At 34.1% G+C, this 23,981-nt stretch overlaps 1 protein-coding gene across 1 annotated transcript in view; it reads right to left on the reverse strand.

Moving 5' to 3' along the window:
• LOC145668325 (glutamate-gated chloride channel-like) overlaps positions 1 to 23,981 on the reverse strand; it is a 185,025-nt gene that overhangs the window by 12,760 nt on the left and 148,284 nt on the right. Inside the window, exons 6-9 of the mRNA XM_081736062.1 lie at positions 22,770 to 22,923; positions 11,424 to 11,506; positions 11,021 to 11,155; positions 9,694 to 10,124 (exon numbers count right to left, since the gene is read on the reverse strand). Of these exons, the coding sequence (XP_081592188.1) occupies positions 9,694 to 10,124; positions 11,021 to 11,155; positions 11,424 to 11,506; positions 22,770 to 22,923 (803 nt within the window). The remainder of the gene's footprint in view (positions 1 to 9,693; positions 10,125 to 11,020; positions 11,156 to 11,423; positions 11,507 to 22,769; positions 22,924 to 23,981) is intronic.

The following is a 23,981-nucleotide window of genomic DNA, read 5'->3' on the forward strand; positions in this document are numbered from 1 at the left end:
TTCTGGTGATTTCATGTATTGTTTGCAACCCTGTATATTTATTTTGAAGCAAAAGTTTATATTTTTCGTGTACCCCAGTTTCTCCTGTAAACATTCGTTTTCTTTGGTGTTCGGCTGATTCGTACTTCCTGAGCAACTGTAGTTTTCGTAAACGCCTTGCAAATGAAAAAATTGGCACTCCACCGACAACAAAGATGGTCGCCATTCAGGAACACTTGTACATACGACAAAGCGAATGATGTTATTGACCTTCTGATACACTCAGTTCGTCACAGTCCAATTTTTATAAGTTTTGGAGATGATCGAGCAACCATTTTCACCATCTTTGGACCACTTCAGATGGATTGACCCAATTGGAGTATAAAGTACCTTGAGTGCAAGGTAATTGTATAACAGAGCCAGGAGAGAAGGCTGTTTTCCTACTGTAATACCTTACCTATTCTTGGAATTAGTTTCCTATTACTAAAAGTCTCTTGATGCTGAGTTTCCAAGCAGTGTAGGCCAGATTGTTTCTTGAGTAAATGAAATAATCTTTAAAATGGAATGCGGAATCAGAGTAAGAGAGAGAACTGACTTCCCGTATGTTAGCAGAACCTCTAAGAATTAAGAGTTGAAAATGAAAGAGAAATTATAGGAACGAATAAACAAATTGAGCTCCTTGCCCTCGCTATCAATGTCGGAGAAAGTGAGCATGATGATGAATTTCGAGGAGTGGTATTTAAGGTTCTCGATGAAGGCGAGTCATTTTTTATCCGTAAAATCTAAATTAAAGAAATTTAATGTAAATAAATATCTACGCTTAACCTAAAGACCTTTTGTTTACTTTACAGTATAGATATTAACCTTTGAGAATTATATTTGAGAATAGCATTAGTTTAACACGTAGTCTGAAGACTTGTGAATTTTAGATTGGAGAATCTGCATATTTATTATATTTTGTTGGAAGAATAACATATTTAATTTTTTTATTGATTGAAGAATAATATAATTTGATTAGAGAAGTATTTTTTAGAAACGAAAAGGAACATTTACACATCTCAAGTAGCTCATGGTTCTAATAATTGGACATTGAAATGTTATTAATTTACTTTCACATGCTGCTACCTAAGTTAATGATGTACTAAAATTACTTGAATGATATAAAACACAATATTTTTGCCTTGAGAATAATGTATTCCATCACATGGATGGATTAGTCAGAGGCAATTTCTTATCTTCTTGAATATTTCTCGACCAGACTGGTTCTTCACACTTTTAATCGTAAAATCATTAATATTTAAAAATTAGATACTGTGCACGACTATACGTGAATAGATTACCTACTGTTCTTCTACTTAAAAAAAAAAGCATTTGGACTTATTAATCAGCAAATTAAATTACGTTCATCTTAGCTTAAAATTTACACGCAATACGAACGCGAGGGTAAGGTTATCAATTTATGTTAATTCTTAACATTAAACGACACAATAACAAGTTTGCCACTTGTATTCCCACTGAGGGTATACAGTGTATTCAGTATATACTCGCACAATCATCAGTTACCAAAACAAATATCGAGGAAAAATGAATCTGACATTGCAGTTAAGAAATGGTTTGGAATATCTGTGCGCCCAGGTTGGCAACCGCGTTACATTGAAACATTTCAAAACTTCGACCAAATTATTATCCAATTTAAGAACTATTACACGAATCCCAATAAAATCAGGAAGGAAATATTGTGGTGGCTACGATGCAAAATGAATTGATGGAGGGTTACAATGGTATGACTAAAAGAAATTAAAGCGTACCTTTCAAATAACATCTTAGAGATGTAAAAACATATCTCCTGGTTTATGTTCTTTCAACACAATATTGTAGATTCAAGAATATTATTTGGAGTCAACAATGAATCTTCAATACTTTTTAAATTTTTTAAAATTTGTTTATTCTTTTAAAACAACAAAATTTAGAAAAGAATTCCTTGAAAACCGAATGGGAAACTGTGATTACAATATATATTCGAATACTGGCACAATAAAAAATAAGAACACAAACACGAGTTTGCAACATTGTCTTTCAGAATTTTACTTCATCATTTCACAGCGTCCGCACTGCCACTTTTCGAGTAATTGTACCAACATCCTTCAGTGCTCTTCGTCGATAAGACCATTCCTTTATATTTCATTGATGTATTATTTAGTTCTCTTACGCCTGTTATTCTTTGTGAACAAGGTTGCTGGAGAGAGTTGAAAGTTTGACATTCCAAGGATTATTCATTAATAAGAGTTTGAAGTAAGATTGATGGTTAATGGAATCAATAAACAAATCATTTCACACATCTTTATAAGAGCACGTTTTAATCAGTAAAGTATTTTGTCAGACTATATTGAAATTTCCAGACCATATTCATAACTATATTTAACTTTTCATGATCAATTATATAAATAATGAGGTAATCTGCAAACTAGTTAGTAACGTTAATTTTGTATTATGCCAGATGTTCAGTTTGCCTATGTTTGTGGCAATATATTGCCAGACTAAAAATAGGTTGAGTTTAGAGAAGGAAAGTAAAACTGATGAAACAGTGGTTCAATAATAGTGCAGCAGAGCGAATGAATAATAGTGGAACAGGCAAACGGAGATGGAATAATATTGGAAGAAAACTGAAAAATAAAATTATAAATTCGTGACGAAGTTATTATAAAATAAAAATAGTAAAAATGTATGAATAATAATAACAACAACATAACGTAACTTTGTTTTTTCAAAATACAGCCCACTTGGACTCTTCACAGCTATTGTTATGTTCTTTAATTTTCCTTTCTTTCCTCTCTACTGCTTTCCTTCCTATCTGATGAAGTATTTAGCGAAAGATGTTTAGTTTGTGCCTTCTTGTACATATAGTTAGTCAATATAGTAAACATTATATGCACTCATCAGTCAATTTAAAACGAAGTATCCTATGGAACTAAACAAATCAATGACTAAATAAAAATTATGTTGATATCTATAATATAGACTGGGTGACAGGAGCGTGAAGATCATGCGAAGCACGATGAATGTCACGAATGGGAAAGGAGGGAACTCTTGTTGCACAGCGATCTATTTCACAAGTTTAATTGAACAAAATTCTACAATATTATTGGTATATATATAAACGGCCCAAAGATAAGATACCAATATACAGATTTCATTGAGTTGAACAAAATGATATGGATAAGCTCAAATCTTCATGAATAGTTTTTGAGAAAATTGAGAGAAAAGTCAAACTGTAAACCTAAAATAATGATTCACTACAATTACCAAGTCACTTGTTAAGATAAAAGTAATACTGACGTATACCCTCATAAGACTTTTCATTATGACTAGGGTTCGGAAATTGAAGACCTAAAAATTGACCAAAAAGGATCTATAAAAAGACCTAAAAATATCTAAAAAAAAAAAGGACCTAAAATGGAAAAAAGGACATAAAAATACGACTCAATGTAATTATAATTACATATTTAATGAATATAATGCTCAAGAAATACAAGATTCTGGTAGTATACAATATACAGTTGAAAGAAACGGTGGAGCTGTGCACATACTCCTTTCGGAGGTTCGACTCGTCAGGAATCTTCTGATTTGTATACTGCTCCAAAAATATTTTGAAAGTTTCATTGTTTATCTTTACCAACGGGATATTTGCTCCAATTAAGGCACTGCAAAGATATTTGTAAAACGGAGACGACTTAGTATGTCCACTAATACTTTGTCCTAACAGAAGCTCTTTTTCCTTTTTCTCTGCGGCCTGAGAAGCTGCTTTCACGTCCAAAGTGCTATTAGACATGGAATCATTTTTTTCTGCACTCACTTTCATTTTGCAATATTTGCAGAAAAAAATATTTCCATTGGTAGAAAAAAAACTTCTGCTCCAAATTTAGACACAAACTGTCGCAAAAAGGAAGTTTTCTTAGGTTTAATTTTAGGCATGTTAACGGCCTGTCCTTCTTGCATAAATTGAAATCCAAACTAAAATACGAAAACTTCCCTACTCTCGCTCCCCTGCTGGAGGACATTGTTACGCCTCCTTATTTTACTTGTGACTGTTGCAGATCTGGTCCTATCAGTCCAGTCGCTGAACAATGTCTTATCTTTTGAATTTTCTTTACTAATGAAAAGATATTGAAGAGGTGTGGCGATTCGAGTTAATGACCAGTAAATTTATTGTCGAGAGATGAAATGCAAAAAAAGACGTTAAGACCTATAAAAAGCTTTTAAAAAGACCAATAAAAAAAAGAAAAAGAAAAAAAGAAAAAATGTCGAAAAAGGCAAAAAAAAAAAAAAAAAAAAAGACAATTAAAATCCACCATTTTTCTGGCCTACAATGACCCAAAATGAACATATATCATGTTAAGTCTCGTCTTCGGGCACTCGTAAAAAAGAGGATTTTTCCCCAACTTCCGGGCCCTAATTATAGCACTAGCAAGGTGACAATGCACTGTATGTCATTAAATATAACCCTAATTCTGATTAACTCTTAAGCTTTAATTTCCGTTTAACTATAATATAGTGGAAATATGAGATATGTATGAATCGATAGATGACACCGAGCTCAACAAAATGACTTGCTTGAGAATAAAATCTCATGTGAATCTTTCAAGAAGAACGAATTCTCATGGCAGTAAAAAGATCAACAGTAATTGATGGTTTTTATTCTACCAAAACAGATTATTCATTTATTTATGAACTGAATATGTGAAAAAATGTTGTGTTAAAAGCGGTTTGCATTTATTATTTATCTTCTTTTAACGGTTACACATCTACTCCTAATAATGATGCACATACTACTTGTAAATAATGAAGTGAAACATTATATTTAATACATGAATCGATACAAATAGGAATTTAAAAAATATTAAAATCAAGACCAAGCTGGAAGAAAAATTAGTGTTCATCACCACTAGCTTCTTCTTCAATTTTAATGAATTTTCGCCGGAGGATTTGTAACAATAAAAGAGCCTCTGGAAAATTTTCAAGCTATTTAGGAAATAATTTTCCAATTTTTGTTAATCAGGATGATTAATAATAACAGCATGTGTATTAAATGTTCCATATTGATCTTTTGGATAATATTGCTTGCATGATGCTCTCGGAATTTTCATTTTTCTTTACTCTGAGCGTCTTTGCTTTCCACAGACCGGAATCAATATCATTTACATTGAAAAGGTATTCAGAACATAGCGTGAGTCAATTATCTGAGCTTCAATAGTGTTATTTTTGCTAATTGCTGTGAGTAATAAGTATTTTTAACCTGTTTTTCTTATTTCAATTGCGTTTTAAGCTGTAGCTTGTCTATAATGTTTATTTTAATTTTATTTTATTCTTAGTTTTATGGTATTCTATCTGACTTTTGACTTTCTTTACTTTTTTTGAAAAAAAATGGCTATTAAGTGTTCACTAGGAGCAAGTCATACAGTTTTGGGAAGGACCAAAGGAAATCCTTTTCCTCTAGATCAGAAATCTGTCGACAGTTGAAAGTCTGACTGCCTATGATTGCGTTAGATATTTATGTTAATGCGTGCTCTGTAGGTTGGGATAACCAGAATGACCTAGTATTTTGTTCTCCTTAGTTGAAGAATAATATTACGTTGTCATTCCATTTGCTTAGAGTTCCAGCATGATACATTGAATATAGCATTGTATATGGTTCTAACAGTAAATTGATTTTAACTTTCGAAGTCAGCAATATTTTGTGTTAAATTAAAATTTACCCATTAGAATTAGCTTCTGAACGTTACTAAAAGTTACCAAAGTATAGAGTCTTAGTGTATGCGTTTTATTAAATAATAATTACATCATTTTCCAAAGCAATCATAAAAGAAAAGATTAATATTATCAAAACACGTACGCAAGATGAAATCTTATATCTATTACAAATTGTCAAGAAAGGTTGCTTATGAGCAGAATAATTACTGAAAACGTTTTATCAGAGAGTTATTTAAGATTATGGTAAGAAATAATGCCTATTATTTTATTATTTATTAGCAATGAAAGTTAAAGTAATAAATCCGATTATTGTCGCTAAAATCAAAACTTTTTAGCGTAAATACATCTATTGTTATAACTTAAAAAAATAAAATTCGACAACTGGTTTGAAACACAGATACAACACGGATGCTTAATATTGGTAGAATTTTAAGAAATGTAACACAGTATATTAAAAAAAAAAAGTATCTTTAGGAGTCAAATTGGAAATAAATTACTACCGGTATGTTAAAGAAACAGCAAACTAAAGTCAGGTGTTCGTATAAATGCTTTTCATTAAAATCTAATTTATTGAATTTATTTAGTGCAGTTGAAACAGTTAAAGACACCTTATATATATATTATCCGATTCGAACAAAATTAGCATCATACAATGTGTTTGTAGAGGGTATATCAATTCAAATCGAACTTCCAGATCATTGGCTAGCGTAGGGCAGGCTGCTAGTCGTAATGCTTTTCTGTAGAGGGAATGCTGCTAGTGATTTGAAGGTAGTACTAATAAGAATGTTTGTACTTTACGATTAAAATAAGAGTAGAAAACATTCCACTCAATAGATTTGTGTATAGCCTGGACTCTGACACTGAATTTAAGGTGTAAATTCCTAGGTTGAATTTTGAAAATTTGTGTTAGAACTTCTATCACTTTGGATAATTGGAATGCAACTATTGCTCTTAATTTTTTCGATTTAGTCCATAGGTGTAGCCAGAAATTTTTATATGGGTATACACAAAAGTAACTAAAGACCTCCTATCTATATCACTATCACCATAATATTATCATGTACTCATTTTATTAGGTTTTAAATGTATTTAAAATTATTTAAAACGTTATTTCGGTTAACAAAGAATACAAATAAATACTAAATTTTAAAATGGATCACAATTGAAGAAAAAAAGAACGAAATTATTTCGTTAGAATGTGCAATCACACACTCCGTAGTTACCTATATTGAGGTCAATGTGATGGTAAAATTTGAAATCTGTTTGATCCTAATGTTTCTTAACTTTTATGGTAGTTGTTCTTCAGAGTACTCGCATAGTCATTATATTACCATACAAATAAATAAATAAGAAAATATAAACAACATTCCATATATTTTAATTAAGTAATGAGTTAAAGTAAGAATGCTAATAATGAGTAGTTTAGAAGAAGTGTTATTGTTTTAACATTCCTAATTGAACATATTACATCACTGACATAGGCGGCGTCAGGACTTTGGTAATGTACGTGCAGGCTGCTTAGGGATAAGACATAGCAAAAAATATTATGGTACGAAATAAAAACATTTATGTGCATAGTTAAAGAAACTTCATACATGGATACATGTGTATGTGAGTTATGAATCCATCAAAGAAATATTAGAATTTTTATTTTTAAGTGTACAGGGGTACTTTTCTTTTTTTGCAATGGCATCAATTACAAGAGCTTTGGTTGAAGATGTGGTTTTTATCCACCCAAGTAAAGTTCCTTGTTGGTTTGATTTAAACACTTCAAGGGCAAATTAACATGCCGACGTGCGAACATACAATAACAATCAACTAGCAATTACATTGCACTGTTCGCCAAAGACGTTCTGCCAACACATCCTAACATTGTTGCCAGAACGCTCTGCACTATTGAGCCTTAAGATCTCAAAAATAATCCCTAAGTTTTACACACACATACACACACACACACAAAACACTGTATGATAGCAAGTAACTTATGAGAGATTTAAGAAGTCACTTAAATATATCCAAACACAGGAAACAGTAAATAAACAAAATAGAAAGGATTATTGTAGAAAATCTGAAAATCGAAGTTAATGTGGGTGCAGCTGCACCCACTGTGGCGCCGCTTATGATCACTGATCCAAACTTATAATTCTTTATGCGAATATTTACATAGCAAATCTAACCCTAAATCAAAAATTTTAGTTCTTACATCATAATTTCTTGTGCCTAACACTTAGTTTGTTGATGATATTTCAATTTGAAAATAGTGAATGTAAATAATTTAATAGTATTTCAACCTAAGAAAAGCGACATATTACTAATATACACTTATAATTGAAGAGTCCTGAAAAAAAACTATGAAGGTTCACTTTTGGTGAAAACTGAAATGGCAGCACTTTAAATCGCATGAAATTATATTAATCAACAGGTTGCGATAACACTGAAAATTCACAGTTATTAGCGTAAGGAACACAGAATTTAGGTCAAACGGTGTTAACAGAAATTTCAAGCTCTTTCAATTCCAGCACTTTTCAACCCTATTTTTTCCTTTCGGACTCCTCAATCTCATTTAAAATATAACTGATCCAAACTTATCAGTTGTAGTCTTCCTTCTTTGAGTCTTTGAAAAGAAGTAATAGTACTATAATACTTACATAATTCCATTGAGAGCATGATGAGGATTTAAATGGAGGAAAAGTAAGGGTATAGATTACTCAAGGGTGTAAAGCCTTGCCTCTAGGTGGAGGGGCAGTGCCCCTGGACCGAGAAGCTGCAAGTTATAAGCAGAAACTTAGCCCTAAAAGAAAGCCGTTTCCACACAAGTGTCGACTAAAACACAGGTAATGGAGGGATATATTTAAGTATGAGTGCATGTTTGGAGTATTTTGTGCGTACAATCGGTGCCAAATATTGAACTTGAAATGTGATAGCACATTAAAGAAAATCTGGCTTGGAATAATTCGATTTTTTTTTGTTTACATAATTCCAGAACATCGAAGAGAAATAACAACGAATTGTGCAACTTTGTAACGTAGTTTCCATACAAAGGAAACTACTTTTGACACAGACTGTACAAGTGCATTGAAATAAACTATTCACTATTGTATTTTTTGTGGGTAATTCAAGGTAACGCACCTACCTTTTTATGTGTAAATGAAATTTACGCATTGTTGTTTAATGTTATATCCGCTTGGTACAATTATAAGCAATTTTACATATGATAATGCTTTTTTTAAAAGCTATAATGCTATACGTTATATCGTTGGTTGAAATAATTTCTTTTTGTACGCAAGTTAACTTCGAGGATCAAATATCGCAAATTTGTTCTTCAAATCGAGTAGAGGAGTTAAGTATTTGTAGAGTCATAAAAGTTAGACTTAAGAGATTATTTTTTTTAAATAGATGTTTTATTTCAAATTATTATTTTTAGTTCAATAGAAATAACGCATGCTCTTCGAACAGTAATGATAGCTTTTAGAGTCTCATTCATATTATGGCATAACTGGAAAATGTACCGCTTTAAGTAAAGTATCACCAAATCATACGTTATCTTCTTCAAAATCACACGTTATCTTCTTCAAAATCACACGTTAGTTTTTGTAGGTAATTTACAAGGCCCTGAGTGGAGGTGTGGCTTCGAGTTTAAACAACCTCTACCAAATGGGCACCGGTAAATACTTTGTTTATATGCATAATTTATTAGCAATTAAGAAGTGTACGAATTAAGATTTGGATAACAAAATGATATAATTAATCCACTTCGTTGGTTGAAGGTTTCTTGCATGTTAGAAGATCACTATACCACTTTGTAGCATGTACTACTTTCTTCTGTGTGAATCTTATTTAATATTTCCTTTCGCGTTCAATAATTATATTTTAATTAAGTTTGTGAGTAAGAAATAAGATTTACGCAGTGGATAATTTCAATAAATCACAGTGCAAATATACATATTTATACCAGAATAAGCTCACCATTGCAAAAGTTGCTGCACCATCTTCCAAATGGTCAAGGGCCGCTTCAAATGAAGCAGCACGCTCAAGTTCCCATTGACGTCGCTGTTTCAACATGTTATCGCGATGCATATCTGAGCGAGTTGCATAATTTACGAGTGCAAACTCCAGCAATGCACCAAACACAAACGTTAGGCAAACTCCAGTCCAGATATCAATGGCTTTTGTATAGGAGACAGGGGGTAAGGAGGCGTTAATCCCTGATGTCTGAGTGGCCATAGTAAGGAGGGTAGTGACGCCAAGTGACACTCGTGCAGGAATGGCATTCTGATCGAGCCAGAAAGACACCCATGAGACAATGACCAACATACAACAGGGAATGTAAATCTGGATCAAGTAGTAGCTGAACTCTCGCTTGAACAACAAGTCAACTCGCAGGCAACTGTATTCGCCTGTAAAAGAAAGGGAAAGAAATACAAAATTACATAAAATTGGTTTCTTTTTTTGTTATGTTTAAACATGATATTTATTTGTTACATTTTTCAACATAATGGAAAAGCACAGTACAATAGACAATCCGTGATCATAGTAATCATAGTGATCATAGTAATCTAATTGGCAAAATGTCATGTTATGATCAGTGTGCTTGAAATATTATTTCATATAGCTTAGCTCACGAATCTCTGCCGCGATTCTAATTCTTCGTTCGCGTCAATCGCGGTTGAGATTCGTGAGCTAAGCTCTAACATTTTCCAAGTGCTTTAACTTCCACATTTTAACCCTCCATAGCCCGCGTGATCAATTGTAACGTCAAGGCACGCGCGCACAGTCTCACTCCGCAATATTTATCTATCTTAATTTTAATGTGTATTTTGTTCTGAAGCGATATTAAATTGTTTAATATTTTCTTTGCAACGTTTTTGATAATTGCCCACGTATAGTTTACAGCGTGAACTCTTTAAACAGTTCTAAGAAAACTAAAATTTCTCTATTCGCGGAGTGTGACTCCGCGGCGCGTGCGACGGCGGGTTAATATTGTTTTTTGGATTGGTTAGTTTGAAAATGATAAGAAGAAATAACATACTTTCTGCAATTTCTCCTGATTTAGTACAAAACTACCACTTAAAATGTTAAATTTTGTTGAAATGTAGTTCATAATACTTTGAGCAAACTTGTATGTTAAAACATCTATATTTTTAACAAGAAGGGCATTACAATCTCAGAATAAAGAAACATAAAGTTAAAAAAATATATTAAACATTAGTGCAATGCTAACGTTCTCATACATGTCTCAAATATAGCTTAAACACTTTATTTGTATGTATTTTTAAGGAAAAAGTTTAGTTACCTGTATTTGTCTTGCTATTGCAATAATCGGTGGTGAACCTTTCGAGAGTGAAGCGTGGCAAATGTAAATTCTTAACAACTTGGACAGGATCACCAGATTTCCACAAGAACACTAAGTCATCAGTGGTCCATCCATCTAAACGTATATAAGAAATATTAGAAAAAGAATTGGTAATTCTAAACAATATGTATGATTTCTGTATGTATTGTATATGTTGCAAAATGTAACTGAATTATTGTAAATTAATATACTTTAGTAATGCTCAGTCTTCATATGATGCAATTATTTGTTTGTGACAAATACTAAGAATTGGTATAACAAAAATCTACACATTTTAATATCTATTTTGCTTGAATTTGTGAAAATATGTAGCATACTCATAAGAAAGAAAATAGAAACTTACAGCTAGCCATTCGAAGAGAACATGTTTGTTGATCCAAAGGATAGAGCTTGAGATTCATTGGGCAAGAAAGTGTAAGAGATATTCTAAGAAAGAAAATGAAAAGAAATTAGTTAGCGATATTTTCTTAAGATACGAGTATAATATGCTTCATTATTTCTATTTTTATATTAATACTTATAGAACATAAAAAAAAACATACAGAAAATTAGAACATAGAAGATTAGGTCTATCTGTTTAATAAATTTTGTATTTTAAAATAACCTATATCCTACCATTGTTGCGGAAGTACCACAGGATTCTGAAACTTGGATATTTGGATAGGGCACATACTAGTTCCTAAGTGAAATCTTGACCAGACTACGGTAGATCCTATAGTTTTGGAGCTATGAACCTTTAAAGTTCATTTTTTCATTTTTTTCAGCCTATAACTCCGAAAGGAAGTATTTGTGTACCCAGGTTGTTCTATACTTTTTGTCTTATCTTGATGTTAAGAATCACCTCCCAAACGTTGTCGGTTTGTTTTGAAACACCTTGTACATGAAATATAGCTGCAGTGTGGTGTTTATAGTTTCTTATACGGAAGGTAATTTCTTGGAATATATCAAAGTCAGAAAGTACGGTTCCCGCCTCAGGTCCATCAGGTTGGTACTAGATATAAAGGTAAACACTTACATGTTGAATGAAGATACATTCTTCCGCTATTTTTCGACATAGTCTCCTTCTCTGTTCAGACACTTGTCTAGGTGAAATATCTTGTCAAATCTTGGCGATAACAGATGGGATCCTGACCACGAAGCCATGCTGGTACCTCATGCTTGACGTAACTATGTGATGTAAATCATTTGCCATGTATATATTCTTTTATTTTGGAAAAATTGGAAATCAGACGGGTATAAATCCGGGCTGTATTTTAGGTGTGGGAGACTTTCACAGATACACCATTGCGAAATATTCACTGATGCATGAGCTATATGCGGGCGTGCATTGTTATTGTAAACAGTTGTAGGCTTCTGCGTGGAACAGATCTCTTTAGTTTCCTCAGTGTTGCCTGATACGCTGCAACATTCACTATGTGATTACGGGCACAAATCCCACCAAAAGAACACCATGAGTATCCTAAAAGACCATTGCCATCAGTTTGCCCGTGTTGGTAATGTCTTGAACTCTTTGACTGTTCGAGATCATGAATACTCCATTGATTGCACTTGATTAATTGCGCTGGATTGATCGCGCTTTTGGCTCCAGCTTTAGCTTTCGGCTGTACACCCGCATTTCGTCCCCAGAAATGATTTGGTACAAGAAACCCTCCCCATACTCATTACAGCTGAGGAAATGTGAGAAGAATGGACCCGTACGGTGTTTCTGGTGGTCGTCTGTCAGTTGTCACTGAACTACCTGCTGCAAGATCTTTTATATCCTAAACGTTTGTGGACAATATCCCACATTTTACCATGTGAAAGATTAAACTATACTTCCAACTTTGTCAGGACACTTGGCGATTGGTCTGTACAGCCTCTTCAACTGCAGGGAGGAGCTCTGGTGTCGTAACGCGACCACCACTCCCGACACAATTCACACATATGTTGCACTGTCATTATACTTGCAACAATTGATTATGAATTTGAGTTGGTTCTGTCCCTTTTGCGCACAAAAATTGAATAACAGAAACGCACCTCCTCTAGTCACAGAGGGCTTAGTAATCATTTTGTGTACGTCTTATTCAGGATGTTCGAGGCACTGAAACTTGAGCCTGCTCCCACAATCAAGATTTGAATTTCGTCTTTGTCAAGTAGCAAATTTCTACCTGGTATAGTACAAAAGATCTGCATTAGGAAGCCTTACTTTCTGATTTCTCCTCGTTTATATTTATGTATTGTATTGTATACAATATTACATTTATGAACAAAAGTTGGTGCCTGATAAACAATGTATATCATTCATAAAGCAAATATAATTATACGTTTATTGGGTTTATATTAGTATTATTAAAGTAGTAAACATTAGCATACGCACTTTAGTTCTTAAAGTTTCAGAAGTGATTTAAAAAACCGACATTAACTGTTTATTTAGTTCAAAGTGCGTAGTATGTTTTTAATCACTAATATCCCTCCGAACATTCTAAATTTTAGTGTTTTTTGAGTTGTGCATGCTGTAGAGTAGAGTAAATAGAAGACATGACTTAAACTGATATTATTTTGCTTCTTAATTTCTTTCTTCTTATAAAACAAAAACAAAAAGAAAACAAAGAGACATGCTACATGCCTTATTGCTATATTCTCTATATTACAGAAATTTAGTAAAAGAAAAAACATCACTTATGTTGACAGTTTAATAACGTCTATTTTTTTTTTTTTTTTTTTGAAATGCAACTTTTTGACAGTCACGTGTAGATTCACATTACTTATTAAACTTATTTACATAATTCTAAACTCAGACATTTCCATTATCTAATGTTTAACGTCAAGTGGCCTATACTTAGATTCAGGCAATATTCGCATTATCATCATCATTATTGTCAAATATAATAAATAGAAATTAAAGCAATCGCAAATCGCATAATGTTTCTCTCCAAACCGAGTCGTAAGCCTTTCTAAAATCAATAAATAGTTGATGTACCGGGGTATTGTATTCCCACTTTTTTCGAAGATTGGCGAATGGTAAATATTTGGTCGATAGTTGATCGATTTTGTCTAATTCGCACTGATAATTTCCAATAATTTTATCTGCGTATGGGATCAGTCTTGCTAATAGAATATTTGAAAGGATTTTATAGGATGTTGACAGAAGAGAAATGCCTCGATAATTATTACAGTTAGTTTTGTCGCCTTTCTTGTGAATTGGAACAATGATTGATTCTTTCCGCTCTTGTGGCAATTCTTCCTTGTTCCAGATAAGGAGAATGAGTTTGTGTATCTTGTTCACAACTTTTCGCCTCCAGCTAAAATTAACTCAGCCGGAATTTCATCTACACCCGGAGATTTGTGTTTCTTTCATTTCTTTATAGCGATTTCTACTTCTATTCGGTTGGATTCTGGAATATACGGTTCTGCGGTGTGTATCTCCTTTACTCCATGCACATTAGTTTTTGGCTGTGTGTTCAGCAAATCGTCAAAGAAATCTTTCCCCTTTTATTAAGATGCTATCCATATCAGTGAGAACTATTCCGTCAGCTTTCTTTAACATATAAGCACGAGGTTGATAGCCTTTCTTAAATTCGCTGATCCCCTTATACATGTCCCGAATATTTTTATTTTTACTATTATGTTCAAGTTCCTTAATTTTAGCTTTCAAAAAATCGCGTTTCTTTATTCTAAAAGTTTTGAAAGTTTCCCGCCTGATATCTGCGAAATTTTGTAGCCAGCGTAATTTTGCCTGTTTTCTCTTCTCTGCTAGTTTAATGCATTCCTGGTCGAACCATGGTTTGTTCCTACGTATTTCTGCGTGTCCCGATTTTTCTTTTGCTAAACTTTTAATGTTATCTCTAATTTCAATCCAAGTATCCTCAACACTAGTGCACTCCGAATCTTCTAAAACCGAGAATCTATTCGAAGCTTCAATCTGGTATTCCTCTCTTAGCTGGCTCTCTTCTAATTTCTTTAAATTAAATCTCTCCGTTTTCGGACATTGAATACTACCTTTATTCAACGATAATCTCTCTCGTATTATCGCTGCTACCAGGTAGTGATCAGTGTCACAATCAGCCCCTCTAAACGACCGGACATCAATTGTGCTAGATTGCCTTCTATCTACTAAAACGTGATCAATTTGATTATGTGTTTTTCCGTCTGATGATGTCCAAGTGTATTTACGGACGTCGCGATGTAGGAATGTTGTACTCTTCACGATTAGGTTTCTGGATGTTGCAAAGTTCACGAGTCTAACACTGTTGTCATTACTTTCCTTATGCAGACTTTCGTTCCCTATAATCGGTTTGAAAATATCCTCTCGTCCTACCTTCGCATTGAAATCCTCTAATAGAATTTTCATATGGTATCGCGGGAGCTGGTCAAATATCCGTTCCACTTCTTCGTAAAAACTGTCTTTTATATCGTCATCCTTATCTTCAGTTGGGGCATGTAAATTTAAAACTATAATATCACACCACCGTCCCTTAAGAGTAATAAAAGAAAGTCTTTCAGTAACAAATTAAACTCGTTTAATTGCTGGTAATATTCGTTTGTGAACGAAAAACCCTGTTCCTAACTGGTAATTTTTATTTCCTTCCCAGTAAAAGAACGCAAAGTTTCCGGAATTCACAGCTCCATTTCCTTCCCACCTAACTTCCTGAACTCCTACTAGGTCCATCCTGTATTTCTGTAACTCACTCATTACGGATTTTAACGCGCCTGCCCTATAAAGACTTCTAATATTCCATGTTCCAAATCTCATGTCCATTTTCTTTTGCTGAGGTCATGCCAAGGTATCAGTCCTTGTCCGAGGCTTTTGTGAATGTTTCTGAACAAGTGCTTTTTTTTACAGGATGAGGTTGTTAGCCTTACCCGAACCCCCAAGCTAGAGGACCACTCCTAGTCGTCTGTCCGCGACTGCTTATTCAGTATATTCGCAGATAACCTCTATATCTAGAGGCCCTCTCCTCGATCCGCAAGCTGAGGACGCGCCATGACGTGGTGACAGAAACGCACGGAACCATGACCACATAATCTATGCTCATTTCTTAAATTCTACCTTACAATGGCTCCATTCAGAAAGTTAACTCTTATTTCATGTATTTTGTACTATGTGGTCAGTACTTCCCGCTAGTCTAGTGGCTAGCGCGTGTTCCTTTGGCTCAGTTGATCCCAGGTTCGATTCCTGTGTGAAAACACAAAAATTTTAATTTCATAACTATTCACTTTCGTTAATCAGGTTGGATTGCAGTTCAAGACCCCTGTCAGCACCGAAGCTACATGAGATGTGGATTTACATCTTAACCAGGGATGAAAACCACATTAACTCGGGTCTCTTGTTCACTGACGTAACTCTGACACGTGAAAGACAGGAATTCGATTCGTTTTCATTCCATCTATTAGATTTTTCTGCACTTCACAGTATTATTCCATGTGCACTGTACTACGCGAAAAGGAGATACTTTAGTATATAAGTAGTTATTAGTATAATTTTAATCTGATTAAATAAAACAAATTGAATTTTTACATTTTTAGAAGTCCAGTTAATATTATTCAATTAGAATCCTGGAAGCACTTAATAAACTTGAACTTCAGAAACTAGATATCACTAAGAAATAGCTTCAACTTAATATTAAAAAAAAAAAGAAAAAAAAACATAAATCTTGGCAGTGTGAGATACTAGAATCACAAATTGTATGAAATGCATCAATAAACTATCCATAAGGAAACAAAAAATGTTTACGGAAGTTTATTTGTTTGACACTGAATTTATATGAATGTAATTGACATAGTTAAAAACAATGAAGAAAAATTACATAAAATTCACTTTTATACAATAATAATGTACGAGGCATACGTCAAAAGAAAAAGGGCAGATAATTTTTTACACTGGGTTGACAAGACTGATGTAGTTGAGCATGCGCAGGAGCATGCCGTAATATTCTGTCTTTGCCACAGAGATAGAATCATCCGAGTAGACTGGCGTACGTGAGAATAGCAGTAAGGTGAAAGGGCAGCAGTAGAACAAAATCTCGCCAAATGTGAAGTGAGATTGTTATACGAATGGAAGAACGCAGCTGACATTCATCGGGAATTGTGTGCTGTTTACGGACCGACAATAATGAGTGAAAGGAAGGTCAAGCAATCGTGCACAGAGTTTCGGGAAGGGTATTCAAATGCCCATGACAATGAGCATAGCGGAAGACCTAGTGTTCAAACGGACGATCTGGTAGAACTTGTTAACGAGGAAGTGCCATCCAATCGCTGACAATAACTGAACTCGCCAAGTTTTCAGAAGTGTCTGCAAAAACAATGCATCATATTGTAACTAATTGGTGAGTGCCTGAAATGCTGACTGATGTTCACAAAGTGCACAGAAATACAACTGCACGTGATTTTTTGGTCTGTTATTGGGAGGATGGGGATGACCTCTTGTCTCACATAGTGACGGGGGATGAGATCTGGATATCGTACGCGACTAGGAAGTCGAGTCTGCAGTCAATGCAATGGTGGCACCTTGGTTTTCCTAAAGCGAAGAAATTCAAACAGCATCAGGTCACAAAATCATGGTAATCGTGTTTTGGAACCAAAAGGGTGTGATTCGTGTATAATTCTTGGAGCCAGGACGAACAATTACAACAGATGTGTATTACTAAACACTGAATAATCTGCGAGGAGTGCTACGATTTAAAGTTCTTCTGACCCATGACAACGCCCGCCTATACAGAGCTGCTCGTATCGGTGAAACAATTCAAAGATTTCAATGGAAATTATTCCATCATCTCCTTTACAGCCTCGACTTTCCCCCTCGAATTTCTTTCTCTTTTTTCCATCTGAAAAAGTGGCTTCCATCGAACCATTTCAGTGACAATAAAGTGCTCGACATCAGTTCTAGACTGGCTGTAATCTCACGCGGCAGATTTTTACACAGAAAGTATACGGAAGCTTGTGCCACACTACTAGAAATGTCTGGAGGTTCATGGTGATAACGTCCAAAAGTAGCCGAAGTATGTACATGTATATCAGTCACAATAAATTTCTTTTTCTACGATTTTCTTTTTTCTTTTTCTTTTTTTTTAAATATCGATTCTTTTCTCGCAATAAATTTGCAACTATGTGCATCCAGCTTGGCATTTGAGAGAAGCACAGTGTATGATCAATCAATATTGCACTAATCATTACTTGGAATATTCGAATACTTTTTTCACAAGTTACTCAAAATAGTTGCAATTTGTACTAACTTCCTTGAATTTTTTTGATATATTTTATTCAGAAAGTTATCTAAAGAAGTATTTTGTAATATTTCATTTCAAATCCAAGTAGAGTTTAGCTCGCCTTCCACCTATGTAACACAGAACATATATAACGCGAGGATGCGTGTCAATATTGAAAGTGAATCTGCAAACATCAGTCTTGTAGCCCAGAAGATTTATTTCATATTGATGTGGTTTCATTTTTTAAAAAATATGTTTCAGCTTCTATTAGTAGGTTGGTGTGAGTGAAATGTCTGCATTCAGAGTCTGATGGGCAACTCACTTCGGCAGCACAACACAGGGATGGACTAAGGTCACATATCAAACGATCAAACTCAGTACGGTCCAGTAAACAGGCTAGGATACCCAGACAGTCACGAGGTAAGTGTTGGTGAACAGATCGTATTAAACTGGACAATGAAAAACACGCATTTTCTTTACGAATTGAAACTTAGACGTTCTACATAGCAATACCTAAAATATATTAACAGTGCATTTGGACTAGAAATGACGAATGCATAAACCATTCGATGTTGGTTTGTCAAATTTTGTTTGTGACAGCATTATATAGTGAACCCCATGGATACCGACGAACACCATATTCAGATATTTTCTCAGGTACACCGTGAAAGTGGACCCTCGGAAAAGTATTGGTACCACTGCAAATTAATTAGTTATGCACCATACCACTGTCATTCGGCCGCTCTGTGCGATTGGTAGAGTGATAAAAGTTAAATTGAGTTGGATGAAACATGACTTGACACCTGCCAACAAGAATCGCCGTATGGAAGTCTGCATTTCTCTGAGTATAAGAAATAACCGGAATAGTTTTCTGGATTATATTGTTACTTCAGATAAAAAATGGATCCACCATGAAAATAGTAAACAGTCAGGACAAGGTTCGATCGTGATCAACGTTCAGGATGGTTTCCCAAACAATACCTCCATCCTAGAACGTTTTGTTGCTAACATGGTGATCTATAGTGGGATGATCTATCATGTATTTCTCACGAGAGGTGAAACCATCACTGCAGATTGTTACAGTCCTCAACTCCATGAAATGCACCGTAAACTTGTTCACAAGCATCCAGCAATGGTCAACAGACACATGGTGCTCTTTTGTTGCACGACAATGGTGTCGATCAATGGATAGTGCAGTCATTACTCCTATTCCCCTGATATCTCTCTCACTATAACGCCTCTTCCGGTATCTCGACTACTTCTCTGGAGGGAAGAACTTCCTTGAATATTGAATGGTGCAACGTGAGTTTGAGGACTTCTTTGAATCACAGACTCCAGACTTCTTTCAGCATGAAATTCAGTCGTTGGGTAAGCAATGGCAAAAGTGTGTGATTGAAAATGGGGACAATTTTCATTAACCAGATATTAGTTTACATTTTCTGACCTCTGGAAATGACGCACCTGGGTGGACATTTATTCGCACCAACCTAAAATAAACTTCATCATTTGATATAAATATTCAAACATTAAACACGATTAATAAACATATAAGATATGCAGGGGAAGAAATCTTGTGGGAAGCTGAGATCCCGTCTTTCTTTCCTTCTCACCATGGCCACATCTCACAAGGAGACTTACAGAAGTGTCACTCACCGATTTGAATAAAACTTTGCATACTTGTAGAACATCGAAAAATAATCCACATCTATTTTGTTTTATTTCGGCAATGGTGCGGGTTTAAGGGTAGAAACCACCCTTTGAACGATAGGGATGTCTCCAAGCATAAACAGAAAAAATCATTTAATGTAGAAGAAAACGTACTGCCAGGGGATAGGACAGATGATACAGAATCTGACGTCAAGATTGTGAAATTCGAAATGACGGATCCAATATGACAATTACAATTAAATAAGTCTGCTGGTTTGAAATGTTCTGTAGTTAGGTAAGAACAGTCATAGTTGACAGGGGTTACTGCAAGAAGGTGGCAAACAGATTTGAAACCCAATTCTGTATGTATTTTAACGGGATGCTTGATTAAAGTGTGTCTCTGCACCTCTCACTATTAGGGGTGCTTATTTAAAGTGACACCTCTCTCCTCTCACTATCCGGGGTGCTTATTGAAAGAAAGTCCTCTCGCCTCTGACTATGGTCCAAAACAACAACTTCTTTAAATCTGAAAATGTGCTTGTGAAGCATCAAATTAAGGAAAATTAACATTCAGTCTTGTGAGATCATGATTTCAAAAAGTTTTCCTCCCAGCATCTAATGCAAAGTCCATTTTGTTATTTGATTCATGGAGCGATAACAATTCATTAACTTTTGAACCTATTTTAAGAACAAACGAGTATCCAAAATAAAATCCCTTTTTGCAGAAACAACTGGTAGGATTCAACCTCTTAATGTGTTCTTCTTTTGGCCGTGGAAAAGATTCTTGAGACATTTTTCTGATATTGTTCTTCTTTAGAAATATAACATTAATTTAGATCTCCGTAATAATATAATTAAGATCCAATCGCTGATTTATAACCAGTTTTCTTCTCCCAAATTTGCAAATGTTGTTAGATATTCGTGGTACAAAAGCGGTTATTTCGAAAGAAAAAAACATGCGTTTGAAAATCCCGTAATATTTTTTGAATGATTCTGCAGTATTTTGTGATTTGTTTACAGTTATTTCCGTAATAAGTGGTGGTGTAAACGATGTTTAAACATCACACACTTTTTTTTTTTTTTGTTGTTGTTGTTGCTGAACATTATTACTGTAAAACATTTTCTAGATAAATTTATAATTATAACAATTGAGGATATATGAAGTTCTGACGTAGTGAAAGGCGAGGGGACTCACTTTAAAAAACAACCCGACTAGTGAGAGGAGAAGGGACTCACTTTCAATAAGCACCCTGAATTGTGAGAGACGAGGGGCTCACTATAAATAAGCACCCCTAAAAGTGAGAGGTGCAGACACACACTTTAATCAAGCATCCAGTTAAAGTACCTACAGAATGGGGTTTCAAATGGGTCTGCAACCTTCTCTCAGTAACCACTGCCAACTATGATTGTTCTTGTCTAACTACAGAACATTTCAAACCAGCAGACTTTTTAAATAATCGCTATATTGGATCCGCCATTTTGAATTTTATAATTTTGACGTCAGTTTGTGCATCAGCTGTCCTACCCAGTTTTCTTCAACATTAAATGATTGTTTTCTGTCTATGCTTGGAGACCAGCCCCACCGTTCAAAGAGTGGTTTCTACCCTTAAACCTGTACCATTGCACAAATAAAAAAATACGTGTTGATTATTTTCGATGTTCTACAAGTATGCAAAGTTTCATTCAGATCGATGAGTGACACTTCCGTAAGCCTCCATGTCAGTTGCCATTCCATAAACAACCGTTAACCTAGCAAGTCTCGGAATTATTTTCCACACACAGCAAACTATTTTGGAAACATTTCAAAAGGATTTGGTTTGTGTAAACATGTAGAAAGAATACACTTCAAATTATTTAAATTATTTAGTTTTCAAACAATGCTCTGAAGCACTGTTAAAAAAAAGATAATTCAGTGGTAATGCAAGAATCGGAAAATCTGAGACATGGTTCAATTTTCTGCCAGTTCAAGAGTAAGACGGCATTCTTTCATACATTTGTACTTTTTAAGTACCAACTAGATTACAATCCGTAGCTCTTACGAAAGAAATACGTACATTTACATATGGAAATGATTGTGTAACTCTAATGATATTTCAGTCATTTTTGTTCTTAAGCAAGAGCAAGTTAGTAAATACGTTTTTCAAATATTACCAACTATATTTTAATATCAAAATTTGATTCCACTTTATTATGAAATTCTTTTATAGTTAAAAATATGTTGTGTGTGGTTACATAACTCCTGAAAATAATGTTGTTATTACATTAAAGGAAAAAGATATCTTATTCATTTTCGATTACTAACAGAGAAATGAAATAATATTTAAATGGCATTTGCGTGAACTTTGCTATTTATGCTTAATTGGTACTTAATGTGACTTCACGAACTCCAACTTCCTATATACAATTCGTTGCGCCTTTACCTCAGGATTCTAAAACATGAATATTTAGATAAAACGTATACTAGTTTCTTTGTAATTCCTTGACCCGATTACGATAGGCCCATAGTTCTCGAGCTGTATAGGTTTCAAGTCTATTTTCCGTCTTTTTCGGCACCTTATAACTGTGGAAGGAGGTATTTTCCGCCCTATGTTTACTGAAGAGTTTTTGCTTGTTTCGATGCCTTCTTCAATATGGCAACTTTCGTTACGCCATTATTTCAGCATCCAGTATATAAAGTTCATTCTGGCTACATCATGTTTTCAACTTCGTGTATACAAAATTCTGCTCTATTTAATATCCCCCTTCTAATTATTGTAAGTCTTTATAGTAACAATAGGGTAAGGAAGTCTCTATAAATCAACAAAACTTAGCATAAAAATTTATTTAATTATTCGAATATTCTCGTTGTAGATACAAACCTTATACTGTATAGTACAGATCCATTAGGGAAAATTCTAATGTAAACATTAGGCATTATTATATTATGAAAATGCCCTTCCTTCTCATTTGAGAAGAAAAGGTCAGGCATCCAAACTTTCCTTGCGTCTGTAAGTGTCAAGTACTTCAACTTTCCTAAAAGAAAACGAAAAATAAATAAATAAATAAATAAATAAATAAATAAAATAAAGAATATATATTCAGAACTTTGAAAAACAAATCAACTGCAATGGTGTTAGAGTATTATTATAAGTTAGAGCAATAAATCATGGAACACTATGAACTAATATTTTCAGTGCATCTAAATTATATATAAAAAAATATGATTGTAACATTTATTTTGCAATGAAGAAGAAATATTACGTATGAATGAATTGCAGAAATTCGAGGCAAATTTGATCGATTTAGTACAGACATTGAAGTGTTATTATTGTTTGGAAACTCAAAAATAAATTTACGCAGAATTTTGTTTTAAAGAAAATAACTTATTTTCTACCTTGAAAAGGAAAAACTGACATACACGGCTAGTTTCACAATCTACAAGCCAAAGATTGTACAGGATATTTTGAAATAAAATTAGCTTAAAACAAATGCGTGAAGTAAGGTATACATTTGAAATTTGTTTATGATAAATCCAAAGCAACTTTTAATGAATACAATTTTTAAATAGATATCTAAATGTTACTGAGTATGGGTCAAAATACACAGTTTTGTAATGATAACAAAATTTGTCACACAATGATATTAATGAAAATTGTGCAAAATGAGTTTTTCGTATAGCATAACTTTTAGTGAATTATTCCAAGCTCGATTTCCAGTAAGGGACAAAAATTTTGGTGTTGATTCAATATCTTGAAACAATTGGGGGATAACTTGAATTAAGAACTAGAAAATTCCGGTTACAAAAAGGAAGTACTGGTAACCATGCAATAAGTACAGGCTTTGTTCGAAAAGTAATGAGACTAGTTCTCGCATGGTGGTTCAGTCAACAGTGCGTCCGCCACGAGCAGGACTGGTGGTGATGGGTCTTAACTAACCAACGCTACCCGGATCAGTCGCTTCCGAGCTCTGGTAGAGTAAGATCGCTTATCCTGCAAACTATGTTTAAAAACGACGTCGAGATTTTTGGAAGCTTAAAATGCAGTGTTCGCTTGAGCAACTATAAGCAATTAAGTTTTGTTTCAAGCTTGAAA

Source organism: Thermobia domestica, chromosome 13, assembly GCF_964235325.1.
Source record: "Thermobia domestica chromosome 13, izTheDome1.hap1.1, whole genome shotgun sequence".
NCBI classification, from domain to species: Eukaryota; Metazoa; Arthropoda; class Insecta; order Zygentoma; family Lepismatidae; genus Thermobia; species Thermobia domestica.